Source organism: Hylaeus volcanicus, chromosome 2 (genome assembly GCF_026283585.1).
Source record: "Hylaeus volcanicus isolate JK05 chromosome 2, UHH_iyHylVolc1.0_haploid, whole genome shotgun sequence".
NCBI classification, from domain to species: domain Eukaryota; kingdom Metazoa; phylum Arthropoda; class Insecta; order Hymenoptera; family Colletidae; genus Hylaeus; species Hylaeus volcanicus.
In genome coordinates this window covers 1100068-1117413 of record NC_071977.1, presented here as the reverse complement: position 1 = coordinate 1117413, position 17346 = coordinate 1100068, and the positions used below count along the sequence as shown (strand labels likewise).

The 17346-nt window shown below is 46.6% G+C and overlaps 3 protein-coding genes across 4 annotated transcripts in view; 1 reads left to right on the top strand and 2 right to left on the bottom strand.

Annotated features, from left to right (window-relative positions):
* LOC128872440 (dedicator of cytokinesis protein 3) overlaps positions 1-6188 on the bottom strand; it is a 30618-nt gene extending 24430 nt beyond the window's left edge. Inside the window, exons 1-4 of one of the 2 annotated variants that reach the window (XM_054115119.1) lie at positions 5912-6188; positions 975-1058; positions 697-890; positions 5-153 (exon numbers count right to left, since the gene is read on the bottom strand). In XM_054115119.1, the coding sequence (XP_053971094.1) occupies positions 5-153; positions 697-890; positions 975-1058; positions 5912-5948 (464 nt within the window). In that variant the 5' untranslated portion in view covers positions 5949-6188. The remainder of the gene's footprint in view (positions 1-4; positions 154-696; positions 891-974; positions 1059-5911) is intronic. The other variant, XM_054115121.1, reaches the window with a different exon arrangement.
* Positions 6189-6547: 359 nt separating this feature from the next.
* On the bottom strand, positions 6548-9249 carry LOC128872442 (dihydrolipoyl dehydrogenase, mitochondrial). Its single transcript, XM_054115123.1, has 7 exons — positions 9016-9249; positions 8368-8653; positions 7925-8291; positions 7516-7860; positions 7347-7438; positions 6947-7272; positions 6548-6871 (listed from the first exon to the last, which is right to left on the bottom strand). Exons 1-7 carry the CDS (start codon positions 9058-9060, stop codon positions 6806-6808), a joined length of 1527 nt encoding a protein of 508 aa, XP_053971098.1. The 5' UTR covers positions 9061-9249; the 3' UTR covers positions 6548-6805.
* Positions 9250-10188: 939 nt separating this feature from the next.
* The window catches only part of LOC128872446 (uncharacterized), a 16532-nt gene continuing 9374 nt past the window's right edge, over positions 10189-17346 (top strand). The window contains exon 1 of the mRNA XM_054115131.1: positions 10189-10920. Within this exon, the coding sequence (XP_053971106.1) occupies positions 10537-10920 (384 nt within the window). The 5' untranslated portion in view covers positions 10189-10536. The remainder of the gene's footprint in view (positions 10921-17346) is intronic.

Sequence of the window (17346 nt, the reverse complement as noted above, 5' to 3'; positions counted from 1 at the left end):
TCACCGATTTCCCCAGTCGACCTTGTTGATGATACGCAGCTTCAGTTCCCGCGTCTGATCGGTCGTCAGGGTGCCAGCCAATAGTTGTCGCCGCCATTCCAACAGCTCTCTCATCACCTTCCGCAGCGTGTTGAATTTGTAGTCCTCTCGTTCCTGAGTTAGGACGAGGAACCGGAAACATCTCTAATTAGTATCAAAGTACGCGCAAGTTCCAGCGAGAAATCGTGCTACGAGCAGACACGAAGTTCGATCGTCCGCGAAACGATAAGTCGGCCCTCGAAAATTGGTTCCTCCAAAGCGAAGAATGCTTCGGTTCCCTCGCGAGCGCGAGTCATCTCGTCAAAGAGGAGAGTACTCTGCCGCGATATTCGTCTCTCCTCTAATTTTCTCCCTGTCGCGTCGCGCGCCGACGAGAAATCCTCGCGACTATGAATTAATTCTTCGCGACTATGACTTAATGCTTTCACGGTACTTCCAGCGCATAATCGCGCGCAGTGGAGCGCGCGAGACTCCGGGTGATTAAAAATTCACTCTCGAAACGAGTCCCGACGGTCGGTTCCCTTCTGTTCCTCGGGACCGCGTTGTTCGTAACGAGAAAGTATGTCGCGAAACGACGAACCATTTATCCGCCGTCGCGGAAAAGAGCCGGAGCCAGACGACAAGGGGCATCGCGACGCGCCCAAAGAGCACACTCACCACGTAGAGCCTCTTCCAAATACCACCCCATTCCCGGAGAACGAGGGTGACTTCTCGGACCACCGGATCCTCCAGAGGTATCACCGACTCGAACAGACCTTCGTTCTCGATCTTGCAAGGTTTCAGGTGTATGTAAGAACTCGGGAAGATCCCTTTCACCGTGCGATTCTTGGTCGAAAAGCCCCTGTACCATCCTGCAACCAACACCGAGATCGATTCAGCTCGCTGCGGCACGGAATTCCGCGTTCGAAACTGCCGATGTTCGCTCGTTCCATTACCTGCGCACTCTTCCAGAATCTGCACGGTCTCGCCGATTTCCAAAGGGAGCCCATACCGTGTGTCGCCTCGCCAATTGTACACGGCTGCGAAAAAACATAGAACGCCACTGTTTTAGATCAACGGATACTAGCAAAAATCAGTCCTCCACGATGATAATAGCCGAGGATGATTGTACACGTTTCGACTCGAATTGTTTCATCGAAGATGAAAAGAGAATTGCATTATCTCGGAAGAGAGAGGGAGAGAGTGAAGACGGAAAAAAAGGTTCGGTGCTTGTCTTTTCGTGGAAGTGTCAGGCCTCGATAAACGAACTCGGGGGCACCGGATACGCGTAACGATGCACGCGCGACGAGCCAGCTTCCGGTCCTCCAGTGGAGAAACGTACGCGAGACGCATTCGAATGAGCCGGCGCGCGCGTCTCCGGCTCTCTTCGCTCCGCGTGGAAACGTCTCGCGCGCTTCGGAACCTAACCACGGAATGCGTATTACGCGTTTATCCGCCCACTACCATTCCGTCGAAACACGCTCGTAGATACAGCCAACGGGTCTCGTTAATTTCGTTGTTCGCCAAGTTTTCCGACCCACGAATCGGTTGACCGATCGAACGAAAAATTACCTACTCGTTGCAAATGTTGGACGTCGCTCGACGCCAACGGAGCCGAACAAAGCCAGACGACGAAACCTTCGCGGCGAAAGCCCCTACGGTTTTCCCGGAGAATTAAATCGATAACTCCCTTTCTCTTGTGTAAAACATTCGCGATAGGGGAGCGGATATTTCGTTGGTGCGACAGACACGGGGAAATTACGGCTCTCTCCCCGTATCTCGCAGGCGTTCCGCTTATGTTGGCTTTCCCGCGCGTGTACCGTAAATGTACGGGGTGTGCTCGATAATTCGGGGACACCCCCTATCGAAAACCGAGCATCCACCGACCTTTCTCCTCCGGTCCACAATCGATACGCTGAAACGCGTAGGCTGTTTTCTTGGCAACCGTACCGGATGAAATATTTTAACGCGTCCGTGGAAATCTGATTTGCTATCTCAACGATCGCCAACAAAATTTCCTGGCGGAGCACGTTCGATTTCGGAGACCAAACGATCGTTTACTCGATCGTTGGCAAAAATCGAGAGAATGCGTAATTGACGGTTTGGAAGTTTATTCGATATCGAAAGGGTGACTAGCTTACGCGAGGAGGAATTCGCGCGCGGCATAGCCGGGTGACTCCGAGTTCCTGACTCGTTGGCCACGGAATTTCGGTCTCCCGGCATCGGCGAGGGAGTATCGACGCTCGTTGCTCGTATACTCGGTCGAACGTGGCAAACGAACCGTAACCTCTGACACAGTTTCCAGAGTAACGAAACAAAAAGAAATTGGCGGATGAGCAAAAACGAAAAAGGAAAAAGCGTCGGTTGACGTTCGCCGAAGGGATATTCGTTTTCTGTTTGCGCGGAGAAGAGGAAGACGAGAGGAAAGCGAAAAGCGGTAGGCATCGCGGAAAGTGAACGCGTGCGTGCGCGAGTGCGTGCATAAATGAACGAGTAAACGAGATCGGAGCTGATGTGCGGTAAACGACCGTGGCTTATCGACTTTCTTCGCTATACAACGTTGCATGATCGCGATAATGGCATGCAAACGCGCATCCGGCCCTTTCTTTAAAGTGCGATTACGCGATCGATCACGCTTATGCGAAGAATGCCGCGTCACACGAGATATCTCGTAAATATACGTTTATGTTTTATCCGGCTTCCGATCGAGCTGGACTCCGTTCGTAATCTCGGGATACCTCCGCGAATATCTCCCGCGACGAATTTTCAATTTTCTCTTCCCGGAGAAAAATGAAAATCCATCGTTTCGCGAGGAAAGATGATCGTAATTTTTTGGTCGCCCTATAGAAGAACGCACACGCGGTGGTTTTCGTCCGCGTGGAAATGCCTTGCGACCTAACGACGGGAGGGCTGCGATGCCTCGGGGGTGCCTGGCACAAAAGCAGGGATGGACCCCGAAGAAACCGTAAACAATGACATCTGAAATCGTTCCACCGCCTGCTACCGATCGAACGTCACCCTGTTCGTGCGAGTTTCCGTCGCAAAGTAGAATTCCCATCTCGAGGCTAGAACGAACAACCCGAAGCATCGTACACCTCGAAATATCGATACGGAGTACTTGGAATAGGTATGCGAACATCACCAGGAAAATATATAACAAGAGTGCAGCGTCGGATATATAATAGAATATAAAAAACTAAAGCAACAAAAGAGTTCGAGAGCATCCTCGAAGATAATTTGCAAAAGATCGCCGTCCAGCGTAATTATCAGAGCTCGCGTCACACGTTCGCGATAAGTGATTAGATTTTCTAAAGAACTGTTCGTAAAAGGTCGAGTAATTGTTAATCCGTGCGCGATATACGTACGCTGCTTGAGTCGGGTCGAATTAATTGACATCGATCGGAAGGATGTTTCTCCGTGGCATAAAGAATCTATGCGACGCGAGGACTTTGATCGGGGAAAAAGAAGTCGAACGGGGAAATTAATATTTAGAAACGCTGTCGTGCTCGTTTTTCTTTCTAGTTCGCTGCCGATGAAAAGAAAAGAGAACGATCAACGAACAGGAAAATGGGACCCAAAGGGAAGCTGTACCGCTATCGGAAGCGCTGGTCGCGTTGATACGTAGATAGTTCAATGGCAACTGCAACGCAGAAAAGAAGCGTGGGCAGAGGGTGACGAAACATCGGCCGAGTGTTCGGATTCGGCAAGTTCTGCGACAACCGACAGCAATTCGAGAGTTGGTAATAGACGAAACAAATAACACGCGGGAATAGGGCCGCACAGATAACACCGTGGACAGATAGATTGGAAGATTATGGTTTAATCGCGTCGCGGACGCAGGTTCGTCGCACCGAAATAGCTTTATTGACACGCTATATCCGCCATGGTACGCGCTGCGAGCGTACTTATGCTCGCTTACAAAGTTCTCGATGTATTCGACGAGTTTACGAGATGCTGGTGTTGCTTTGCCTCAACGATACGAAACAATGAACACACCTAGCTATCGCGAAGAGAATAGAGACGCGCAAAGGTAACGGTTGAAAGAAATTGGAACCGGAAGCACGGCTTCGTCTTCGACGTGTTGCTTCGCGCAAACTTGGATAAGAAAACGACACGGTTGCGTCTTTCGTTGCTCGGCGAACGGTCCGCGAAACTTTCAAATTACCGTGAATCATTCCTGAGACTGATTTCCAAGACCATTTTGCGCGGCGACGCAAGATAACGGCGATCGAGTTTATTTGCAAGGCAAAATTTGCACCGGTACGCAATCCTGCCCGACGCTCCGCGGAATTGCGGAGACGTTGTTTCCCATGGATCGCTTAATCGTAACAAAGCAATCGAACGAGTTCAATGGAAAAGATTCGCGATGACTCCACAAGAATCGCGACGCACAGGTTCGGAATGCAACAACGCGGCCTTTAATCGCGAAACTTGTGCAAGAATGTAATTCAAAGACAAAGTCGAAGGTTGGTCGCTTTCGTGACACAGTGTTTTCCGTCGGAAACTTTGAATCCGATCAGACGTTCGATCACGGACGAAATACTTATCAGGATGAAAGTTTCAAGCAACGAATAAACGATTTGTTTCTTAGTTTGTTCCAGATTTCTCAGATATTTTATAATATTTACTCCTTTGTAAAAAATACTTGTAAAGATAAATACTTGTAAAGATAAATAAAAACCAGCAAACAAGATGTATACGACTCTTTAAAATACCTTGGACGAAATATGTTCTATCGAACGTAGAGTCCTTTCTTCCTTTGATAGGAGATGCTGCATGGATCGATAATTTAATTTCCGTTATCGTCTATTATTCTTTTCCAACGTTCCTCTAGCTTTTCGACTCCCTTTCTCATGCAAATCTCGCACGTACGATACGGTGAGATATTTCGACCGAAATTTCGGAATGAAAGCTTACAACAATTACAGTCGAACGAATCGTATCTCGATACCTTCGTAAATATTTTTAAAAATATTCCACGAGGTTGTCGAAAGTAACGTTTAACGAATATTAACGAATCGCGTACGTAGGTGATCGTTGTAGCGTCACCTTATAAAGAAAACAATAGTTGGAAGAATTCCTCCGGCTCGTCAAAGAATCGTACATCCGTCCCCGGTAAACACGGACAGTGGCGCAAAAAAGTTTACGCGAAGTGGCCGATGCGCGCGTGTGTGGTAGCGAGACAGTCAGCCAAAACAGACTTAAAACGGATGTAATTTAGAATGCTCCAGAACGAGATACGCTTCGTTTTTAAAGGATTATCAAATAACGCGTAACGAGATTAAGGCGAGAAGTTTGGTGTTTTTGAAGGAAAAAACAAGAGAAATCTTGGACCTTCCGGTTCCGACGCAAACCGCGCGCATCGATAAGTATCGTGGAATATTTGGTTCCAATTTCGTTTGGTAAGTATACGCGTGTACTAATACGATGTCCTTTGGACTGTGCGAAATCCAGAAGCTAATGGCAAGTCGGTCCGGCGTTGTTCGCTTTTTATGGGACTCTTAGTTGCTGTTACTCTTGCACGATCAATGCATGAATGGGTGAGTCGAATCACACGCGCACGCATACGGTCACACGACACGACGACGTTTCCGGGCGGCAGCATCACAGCCAGAGCGTATTAAGCGGCGTGCAGCCGAAAGATCTCAAGACGCTCGTTAAAATCATTGACACAAGGATTTCCGGTACACGACGAGCACCGTATCTACCGATCGTTAGCTATACGCGATGTCGTCGCGTCAAGGTGGATTCCTAACATCCTCGAAGAGTGAATATCGCGTAGGAATCACGCGGATAGAAAGCGTCGAGTTTGACAGATCCACAGGGTCGATGCCGCACGCGTTCGTCGCGAGAGAACGAATATTGGAAGGAACGAACGCCTACGAGAACTCACCGACGCCGTACTTGGTCGTTTTCGTGGTCGTCCACATCTCGAGCGGCTCGACGACGGCGCTACATGCCTTGCCAAATTGTCACGAACCACTCTCTCGGTATCACGAAAAATTCGAAAACACAAACATAGGGTGTGTGTTGCCGTACAAGTGCCACCCTTGAGGCTCTGTTTCTCTGCGCGCCGAGCAACGTTGCCGTTGGCTGCGACGAGCCGCGGCCGACTGTCGGCAACGCTGCTGCTGCTGCGCCGGTCACGTGCTCATCAGGACCGTGCCTAGTTCCGGCAAGATTCTATTCTTTTTTTTCCCTACAACTTACCAAAATTATCTTTCCTGCGACGATAAAGGGATTTTCTTCCTTGTTCTTTACAAGCAAAATTAAACGAAACCGTGACGCCAAATACTATGTAATTAACGTTCTTTTGAAACGAATCGTATAGGTATGATTCTACTTATCGTTCGTATTGGACATAAGGTACTAAATTTCAAATCTTGTAATCGAAACGCGACTTGTGAGATAGAGCAAAAAAACATCGATAACGCGTATATAGAAAAACTTATCTTTCTCCACGGTGAATAGTTTCGTTAATCGGGAGCTTGTACGGCTTTACAAAAATCAATGTCGTACTTTCGAACGCTTTTGTAATGGAACATTAATTTATTTATAATAAATACAATAATCACAAAACGAAGGTAAACCTAATATAAAAGAAGTGATACTTTGATAAATTGCCTTATACTTTTATTTACAACTTTTTTTCTTATGTTATTAACCGATGACGAAACTCGCGCGCTAAACGTATAACGCAACGTAACGTTGGGGCGTAGACTAGATCGAAGCTACGACGAGTCAAAGTACGCAGATTTCTTGATTCTTGAATTCTTCGTGAAGGTATTTAGAAATTAATAGGTTTACCGAAAGACGCAGCTAAATTAGCTTCCTTCAAAGCCTCGGCGCACGTCTTAAAATAATAATAAAATCATGTATCGTTTATATACATATATCGAGCTCGATCAAATTTCGTTCGGGTACTTACCGGATGTGCGTGACACGTTCTCGCGACGTCTTCCGCGCTTGCTCCGTATTCCATAGCGAGGACAGCCTCGTTGATGAGTTCACCGGCAACTGAACCGATCATGTGGACACCTAATATTTTATCCGTACTCTTATCGGCTAATACTTTAACGAAGCCATCCGTCTCCATATTCGTCTTTGCTCTGGAATTCGCCAAATGCGGGAATTTGCCAACTTTGTAGTCGATACCTTCCTTCTTTAAGTCTTCTTCCGTTTTGCCTACCCAACCAACTTCGGGGTGTGTATATATTACGCTGGGAACGCAATTGTAATCGATATGAACGGCACCTGAAGATAATGTATTATCGATCGATATCATTTTTCCATGTTACGAACGAAACATTTCAAGATCTATCGAATACCTCCGGTAATGCCCTCAACCGTAATAACACCCTCTTCTTCCGCCTTGTGAGCCAACATTGGCCCGTGAATGCAATCTCCGATTGCAAATATTCTAGATGATGCGATGATAATTTAATTTTCAGTATTACATAAACTAGCACAAGATTCGGTAAAGTAGCTTCTACTTACGAAGGTACCACTGTTTGAAATCTGTTATTAACAGGGATCCTGCCCTTTTCGTCCCTTTCGATTCCCAAATCTTCTAGACCTAAATTTTTCGTGTACGGCCTTCTACCAACGCAAACTAAAAGAACATCGCACGGCAGATCCTCCTTTTTACTAGGATCTTTTGCATTTTCAACGGAAACTACAATTTCGTTGCCTGATTTTTTGGCGGCGGTAACTTTAGTACCTAATTTGAAACCGACACCCTGTTTGCTTAAAACTTTTTGTAGCGTCTGACTAACTTCACCGTCGATACCTGCTCCGCCGATAGTTGGCATAAATTCGATTGCGGTTACTTCGGAGCCCAACCTAATACAAAGATCAAATGTAAGAATGAAGAATGTCACAATAATGGTCTTATTTAGATATTCACCTTTGCCAAACAGAGCCTAGTTCCAGACCGATAACTCCAGCGCCGATTACTATGAGTCTCTTAGGAACTTGACTGAGTGATAACGCTCCCGTAGAGGAGACTACCTGTTTCTCATCGATTTCTATACCAGGAAACGGCGAGACTTCACTGCCAGTTGCAATTATAATGTTTTTAGTATTAATTGTGCTTAACACTGACCCATCCGGACCAAGCGCGGTCACCTGGTTTTTACCAGTAATTTTTCCATGGCCCTTAACCCATTCGACTTTATTCTTCTTAAAAAGTCCAGCGATACCACCGGTCAAAGCTTTCACCACGTTGCGCTTTTGTTCCATCACTTTATCGAGATTAAGTTGAACATTTTGAACTAAGATAAGAAAGCAGAAGTTGATTAGTTGTTTCTAGACAATGATAAAATATCATAGGAAATTTAAGATATATACCTATAATACCACGATTTTGTAAGTCTCCGCTATGTGCCATGTGATAGTAATGCGAATTATTTAAAAGAGATTTCGATGGAATGCATCCAACGTTGAGACAAGTGCCACCTAAAGTTTCTTCTTTTTCTACGCAAACCGTTTTCATTCCTAACTGTGCAGCTTTAATCGATGCTACATAACCACCGGGTCCTCCGCCGATTACTACAAGATCCGCTTCTACTGTGCTAGAGTACATACGTTGCTGTGCAGCTGTCAAGCCTGGTATGACTCGCTTGACGCATATCGGCTGGTGGAAACAAAAATACGAGGAATCTATTACTCGAAAAAGAATTTATTCATCTTCCACCATCTATGCAATATCACTACATATCTACTTAAAGAATAGAACGAAGGTGACATAACCAATGAATCGAAAGGACTGTGCTTTTACGTGTAACAATAAACTAAAATAACCGCTTTGATCGTTGGGAAAGTTGGACAAGCATTTCAGTGAAACGAAAAAATTACGACAAGAGAGAATAGACATGTTATACGGCATAGTGTGTGGCAAAATAGTTTGTCCTTCAAAATGTTACGAAATAGAGTCCGAAATGAATGGTACGATACGCGATCATGATTATATCCGTGATATTTTTCTGAAAAACTTACTCTGACAGAGGTGGTGACCAAGTTCCAAAAATTAGCTTGCATCATAACTTTTTTATAGTTACTTTACTTTCTGATATAAAGGGGGTCAAAAATGAAACGGTCTATCAGCAGCAAACGGCAGTGAACGACAGCGTTAATGCAACCACTACCGGTTATTTCGATATCGTCTAGCTCGTCTGAGTTTGATAATTCTATATATCGTCGACTACGTGCTTCAAATGTCTTTCTGTTCGATGGCGCTAGTAAACTGTTATGCAACGCGAAATCCCAAAACGAGATGTATGTTGCATATCAAGTGCCCGCTAAATGCTGTATTTTCACCAGCCACGTCCTACACGGATTTCTTACGAGAAGCTCGAGTTACTAGTATCAGTATAATTCACATGCATAATTAATTCGACTCTTTGCTTTGCAATACTACAATGTAGTAGCTAATATGATAAGTTTATCATTTTTATGAATAATTATTTCATGTTTTCTTGACGCTTTTTATAATTCTTATTTGCCAATCCCCGCGGTGAAAAGAACAAAGTAATTTTGTAAGCTAAGATCAGAACCCTTAGCATTTTGCACTAGTGGCGCCATCGGTGGAGAAACGTCCAAGTTTGTAGTAAAAATAGTTCCCACAGTTACTATTAGATGGCGTTATACGGTATCATTCTCGTCGCCACCTAGTGTTGAAGAGGCCAAACTAATTTTCGGCGCCATCTAACAGTAAAATAAGGAACTAATCGAGGACAGGAGGTGGGCGTTTGTCCACCGATGGCGTTACTAGTGCAAAATACTAAGGGTTCTGATCCAAGCTTACAAAATTAGTTCGTTCTTTTAGCCGCGAGATGGCGATACCGACTTGTGGTCCATGAAACGGAACGCAGGTGCATATATATGTATATTCTATCATCACTCTAGGGTCTTGCAGGGTCTTGGCTGCCGAGAAAAAGGGGACACATTGAAAAACAGTCTCATCCTTGTTGTACAGTTCCTTCTAAACACGAAGTAATGTAAATGGTGAAATGCCGCTTTACAGATCACGAATGGGAACGCAAAGGATAGAAACGATGAAAAGAGTCGGAGGAGCAGCGACTAGGGGTGCACCACTGGTCGAGGGAAAAGGGCAACAGATGTCCTTCCATGTGACGCATGACTCGTTTGGCCCTTGGCGAGATAGTATTGTTCGCGTCTCTCTAGCTTACGGAAGTATCGTGCGTTACGAAACGACGTTAGCCCTGTCCTTAGGAGAAACAGTGGTCTGAAACCGGTTTGGTACCTACCGTTTCGACGAAACTAATAACGTTACCATAATTTAAGACCGAACGATCCTACAAATCGATTTTACCGCCAGTTTTTATTACGTGTTTCTATCAGTTTCACATTTGTCGCGTGTCGCATCCAACGTAACGAGTTGGACGCAAGCAGAGTAGCTCAGTCCAGTATCTTCCGTTAGAACGTACAAGTAACGCAACGATTAAAGGCTAGAAGGAACGAAACAATGAAGGATTTGATCTACTCGCGTTGAAATAGATGATAAAGGAAATGTGCGAGATAGCCAAGGCCCAACGTAGAACGTTTCGCGATCAGGACCCTCCGAGAATACGTAACGCAAGTGACGGTAACTCGAAAAACGAGCTCGAGTTTTCCGAGTCGACACCGAATTTGCCGACGATTCATCAACGCGCGTCGAGTTTCGAGAAATGTTTCAGCGAGTCGATGTTTCTTGAGAAGGACAGGGAGAATTGGAAGAACCCGAGAGAAGATTCGACGACACGAGAGAATATCTCCAATTCCGTTCGGGACGATAGCGTCGGAGCATCCCATACGGGCGAACAGTGTGACCTTCCAAGCATCAACAACTTCTCAAAGACAATCTCTGATAAAGTGTGTTCGTCCGGGCGTCACGACGGCGAGGTACGTTAGCACTGGTTTCTTCCGACGGAGAATCGTTCGAATACAATTCGTAAAGGTATCATCGATCGGTGTAAAAGAGAGAGTCATCAGATTTTGCGACGAGTTACGGTCGCGTGTGTTCAAAGGAAGATTAAAATCACTCGAGCGAATCGTCCTTGGGGTTAACGCTATTTATAAGGAATTTAATTATGCTCTCAATTACGTTGCACATTTGCACGTGCCAAGTACAACCCACTCGATACACGCTTCATAAATTCTTGCGCTTCTTTTAAATAAACGACGTTCCTCCGAGCACGACTAAAGTTTACCAGCACGAACGATAGATGCTTCCGTTCGGAAATTCTCCGAACGGGCTCGTTTACCGTGAAATCCGTGGCGATTGTGCGACCGCAGGGCCCTAAGATGAATTAGGTGCGGACCTGGAAGATGCGGGCTTCGGGTCCGTTGCAGGTTCTTTTCCATCGAATGCCTTCCTTTGTGCGGAATTCGATTTAAGTTGAATTCACACCGAGCTCCGGCTCGCGCCAGGTAGACGTCGATTTCTTACCTTTGATTTTACGTTTACGCTTTTTTCGACGTAGCAAACTACGTACATCGAGTTCCATATTCTTGTCCTCCGATAGAAAGTTAAGTTGTCAGTTTACTTTCGTGATATATTTTCCAATCGACAACGCTACATCGGTATCGCGACAAAGTCTCGTACGTATCGTAGTTTGGCGCCATGTAAATCTAGGACCACAAATAGCACGTACTGTAACGTAAATTAACTCCGAACGTACACGCTCGCAACACAAGGAACAGGGCATTGACCGGCTGCGTTAAAATATTGACGAGGAACCTGGTATTTCGGGGCTGTGTAATTATGGACTTGGAGAACACAGATGCGAACTACGACTCGATAAATATTTAATCGGCACTTGGCGAATTACGCGCACTGTGAATTTTGCTTCGCGGCGATGGATTGCTATTTCGAATCTTGTCTCGTTTTCACGATCGAATCCGTCGCGTCGAAACGGTTGCGTACACGTTTCAATCGCTAGAAATTTGTGTTCCGCCGAGGAGATTGGCTGTGCGCGCAGCGTTCGGTGTGAAAGCAGCTTATTAAGGTCGGGCCTAGGTTGGTGTTGCGGTGCAGCTTGCCTGGCAGCTTCAGTTCGATGTTTACGCTCGTGCTTTGAACATTTTTCTCTGGTGAGCGTGCTTCGTTCGCGGCTTCGTGATTCCGCCGAGCAGTGTCTTTTCTCCTGGAAAGGATCTTCGGTGTTCGTGCATCCGTAATTCTTGGACGTTCCAGTGAGTGCTTTTAGACGAATATTTTCCGTTTAAGTTGTACGTTTGATCCAAGTTTACGAGGTGTTACAAGGTGACCAACGGTCTGTTATCAAGTAAACATTGAAAAAGTTTCAACGTTCGAGTAGCTGTTGTTTCCGTTGACCTACCGAACGAATCTATCTATACGGAGAACTATAGAACGATCTATAGAATCCGACGTAGTAGGCGTCACAGCTGATGGCGCGCAACGCTGTGACGATTTGCCCTTGAAATTTGGTCCTTTCGCGTGGTTTACGACACAAGCGACACGCAAGGTGCCGCAACCACGCTCGCGCGAGAATTGCCGCCTGCGTTCGCCTCGGCGTCGCGCGTCGTGCGTCCTGTCGATCGAAACGCGTCAGCTCCGCACCGTCGACATCGCCGTGACGCGTAGTTGCATAACGCGTCGTATTTGCATGTTGGGTCCGCGTGCCACACCCACGCGTTCCTTGGATCGTGAAAACGAAATTCCTTGGCTATTTCATAAGGAAAATCGTTACGCGCGAACGTCGATAATTGCGAAACGCGACGCTTTGGCTGGCCTCCGTCGCGTCGCGGTCTCCAGTCGCGGGTTTCTCATTCGATTCCTGGTGAATGAACTTTCTCCTTTGTCGTGGATCGGCGTTCTCTCGTCGATTATTTTAATCGAGCCGTCGAAATTCTCGCGCGATCACGTTTTCGCTTTCGTATTCAAATTTATCGCGCAATTTCGAGAACACACGCGGAACAGCTGTTCGATCGAGGAATTCCATTCGCGCGAATTTATCGCGAGTTTCTCGTTACGAGATCGAGGCTGTTCATAATTTCGACGCGATTTCTTTTGGTTTTACGAGCCCTGATCGCTCACCGGAGTAGAATCGCGGAGATCTTGGTATCTATCGTTAAATAGTCGAGCGCAACGCATAGTTTTTGTTTTTACAGAGGAAACGAATTGTTTTCCGGAACCATGGTTTCTTCGTTTATCTCGCCCTTCTTCTACTTCTTATCTCAACGTATCTCGAAGACAGATTCAAGTCCAATGACAAATCTCCTTTTAGACGATGCCATTAGTTAAAAGAACATTCCTTTTTCAGTCGACGCGTCGCACAAGAGGCAACAGAATTGTTAACGATAAGGTTTTTATTTGTCAGTCATCGTTGCGACTTATCGCGCGATCGTTACCTAAATGACGTAGATGGACGAATAAATATTTATTTGTTACGTAAACGTAGAACGTGCTTGTTCCGAGAGAGATGCGTTCGATGCTCGAAATATCGTACGTTGATAAAAGGAACGATTGCTGTTTAGATTTTCCTCGGATAGTCGGCGCGGCATGAGTACGCGCGTGTAACTGGCCGATATGGACGGCTAAAAATTTATAAACCGATAATTTAGCGGTGTTGGATATATCGCCGCGCAACGATCGAGATAAATGGCCGGTATACACTTGGAAAGCACAGGACTACCAGTTTCGCAGCATTAATTAACCGACAAACTGGTTGCACCGCGTTCGAAACTAGATTCCATACGTGAGGTTAGCCGTAAGGCACTCGCGGACCGCCAACTCATTTCCAACGATACAAGGCGATCAACGTTTCTAAAATGTACAGTCGATCGCGTTAGCAAGGAAAACGTGTTTTAATTTACTTAACTACATTGACCCTGCTCGCCATTGCTCCATTCGCGTTTAGTTCGTTTCGCGCAACGCGGCGCATGTTAACGCGTTTCCGATGATGCAAGATTTTGAACGAAAAAAACAAATGGCATCTTTTATTTTTTTTTCAAGTTTATTTCGTCGAATCAAATCTTCGCCAAGTAATAACACGATTAAACGCGTCGCAGGAAAAGCGATCGAATAACAAGTTCGATAAACAAGTCGAGATTATCATGAAATTTGGCTCGTACGCGTTCCGTTCGTTTAGATACCTTAAAGCTTTACACGCGCTGCGATTTTCGCAAGAACGTTCGTTCGCTTCCAGCTTCCACCCTTGCCGAGCTAGTCGGAAATAATTGTCGTCAAATTAATCTCAGCAATGGTCTGCCGCGGTGTGCATTCGAGCGAAAGTCGAGCAAAAGTGCTCTTACCATTGTTCCGACTGCATCGTAGACAGTAGCAACACCCAACGAGATTCTGAATACGCCTCTTGCACTTTCAACACCTTGGCTCTTTCTAAGGTCTCTTTCATTTTCGTCGCACCTTTACGTACACGTACGATACAACACACGCGTCCCGTAACATTTTACGAATAATCAACGATGGACGTCGAGTAAATCTCGGAGACAAACTTCAAAGTCACGATTACTGTGGAAAATTCTAACGAGTATTTGTCTATCGTAAATTAGCGTAATTACTCGGAGTTCGTAGAACGCGTAGTATCATGCTACGTAGTCGGAAAGCAAACCGACGTTACGAAATGTAAAATCTAACGATCCACTCGTGGTTCGTGTATACAGTTCCATTTTTATCAATGTAATCGTTCTCTTGCGCAACTCGTTGGGTGGCACGCAGACCGATAGGCGTATGTAATTTAGGCGCATAGGTATCGGGAAACGGTGGATCGCCGGCGTTCCTCGCAACCGGCCGATCGCATAGGAAGTAATTTCGATAGAACGAATTCGCGTAACGAGCTATCGTGATTGCGTAGCGAAGCGAGAGCGAGTGCACCCGCTATTGTTCGGTATGCCACGGTGTCGTAGTCGAGGAAGAAGCTATGTCTCAGAAAAGACTTTACGGTGCATTTAAGACGCAAAAAGCGTTTAATACGAAACCACCTCGCGTGGAAAATGTCACGTGCCAGACCGGTGCGGTGGTTTCGCAAGGGTACTTTGCTAAAACTACGCGCTGACACGGTTGCATGAAATTTCCTCTAGAAATCGAATCGCATTCGAACGTAAGCAGAGCCCGGCTTGGCATCGACTACGTCGAAAAGTATCGAGAGGTATTCGTCTTGGTCGGTTTAATTACCGTTTACGAGACTCGTTGCTCGTTCCTCTCGCGATAACGCTCCGGCGATATCAAAACCCCGAGGTCCATGCTCTCGTTTGTTCTATTCTCCTAAGAAGATAATCGCGGAGAGCACGCGATACAGTTCCAATGGAGAAATGTGAATAGAACGAATGCCTATTGTTAGCCAGGAAGCCCACTGGTACGTTTCATCGAGCGTCTGCGCCCTCCTCGACTCGTGGGAAGGTAATTATTGGCAGATTAATTCCGAGCAACGAGCTACCGGAACAACGAAGCGAGAGTCGCGTCGGAGGAACGTTTCATCGAATCAATTGTTTTTGTTACCGTATTACGACCGTCGATGCAAACTTCGCGAACTCCGCTTTGACGCGTAGTTTTACTTTCCAACGTGAGACGACACACTCTCCGCCGTATCGCTGTTAACGACGCGCGCTGCTCGAAATTTTCCAATGGAAGAAAGTTACGCTGGAAGATGCGTGCTCGATTCGCCGTTTCGTTTTCAATCTGTCGTCGCGCGGTAAACGTGCTGCGAAAATGTTAAACGACGTTCGAACGGTACAGAGGAGTCGCGTCTCTACAACCGCAGAAGTAAGGGGCGAAGGAAACTGCGGAGGAAAAGAAATTCGAAACTTCCGAGTCGGTGTCGTCGTTTTGCTCTCGTTCCGCGTAGGGCTTTAGCGACTTTAGCGGCAGTTATTCGCGGGCTCGTATCGGGTTGTTCGCGCCTGTTGTTTTCCCGCGAAAACGAACCTATAAAATATGACGAGCGTTGACGTAACGCGGCATAAAGAGATCGCTGAGGAGACTCGTATTTACGTTCTCGTAACCGTATCTCGACGATAGGACGTAACGTCTCGCGCAAATTTCGACGTCGCTCGATTGTTTGCGGAAACCGCTATAGGAGGTACGTCGTTGCGACGCGGATGGCTGGTTCCATAGGTGCGCACCGATCGATCTCGAGGATCCGGAAACTACGGCTAATTGAAAAGTTGCAAGCCACGCTCGTCGAGAGACACCGCGCTTTTCGCGGACGATCGATCGGAAACCAACGACCGATTGAAAAGTCGCAAGGTGCGCGTACCCGCTCGAGAAAGGAGCAGCGATCGATGCACTTCCGACATCGCCGAATAATTTGTCTTGGCAGCATTTCTCCAAGGTGGTTCCGGTCGATCGAGCTAGCCGGTCGGCTATTCCCAAGGTGCGCGAGGTTCGTTCAACCGTTTAGAAAGCGAGCGTGTCGGCGCAGCTTTGTTTTCTCACCTGCCTGAGAATCGGAAAATGCGAAACCGAATCTCCGCGCTCTTCTCTCGAAACGAGCGTGTTCGCTTACCACCCTCCGATCGAATTTCGAACTTCCTCGTACCGGTAGCGATGCGATACCTGTTAAACGATCTTCCTCGGAAGATGCGAGGGCGACGTGCCCGCGTACCGAGCGAAATTTTGTCGCAGTTTCGAGTAAGCGAGCTACCGATCCACGAACAGTGAAATTAGAAACGGAGAGTGGAAATAAGCGACCTCGAACGTGTCAGCTCGGAGAAATGATAGATCCGGAGTGGATATGGGTAAGGAGCACCGGCTGGACCAGATCTCCGCGAAATAACCCACTAATTATGGACAATTGTTACCGCGAGCCATTGTCGCGGCGAGTCATTGCGAATACGTGCATTCGAGTTGTAATTACCCGCATTAAAAATTTCTCCTGGCGACGCGTCGGACGAGAGGACGTCACGAAAGCGTGCGTAGACACTTGACCGAAGATGACCTTGTTGCACCGTGTATGCTCGATTACCGCGAACGTTAGCGAACCGTACGCGAAATTATGATCCCACGTCTTCGCCAGGTTTCTTTCTTCTCGGGCTTATGAATCGTTCCGCATACCTGTAGGCGATACGTACTCCGCAACCGTCGCAACGTAGCGTTTGGTATTCGACTCGAGAAGAACCGCTGGAGGAGCATGTTTGTCCGTAACGGATTAAACTATAGACTTCCGGTGATTTGCATGGCCGTACTGCGTGATCGGACCGGTCCCGTCAAATCGCGTAGAGAGTGAAAGTGTCACCGAACCGCGCAGGTGCTTTCGACGAGGATCGCTTTCGTCCTGTCTCGATTCCCAAACCCTCGACGCGTAGCTAACTTTTCCGCTATGTTCAGTTTTAGAAACGTAGCTAACT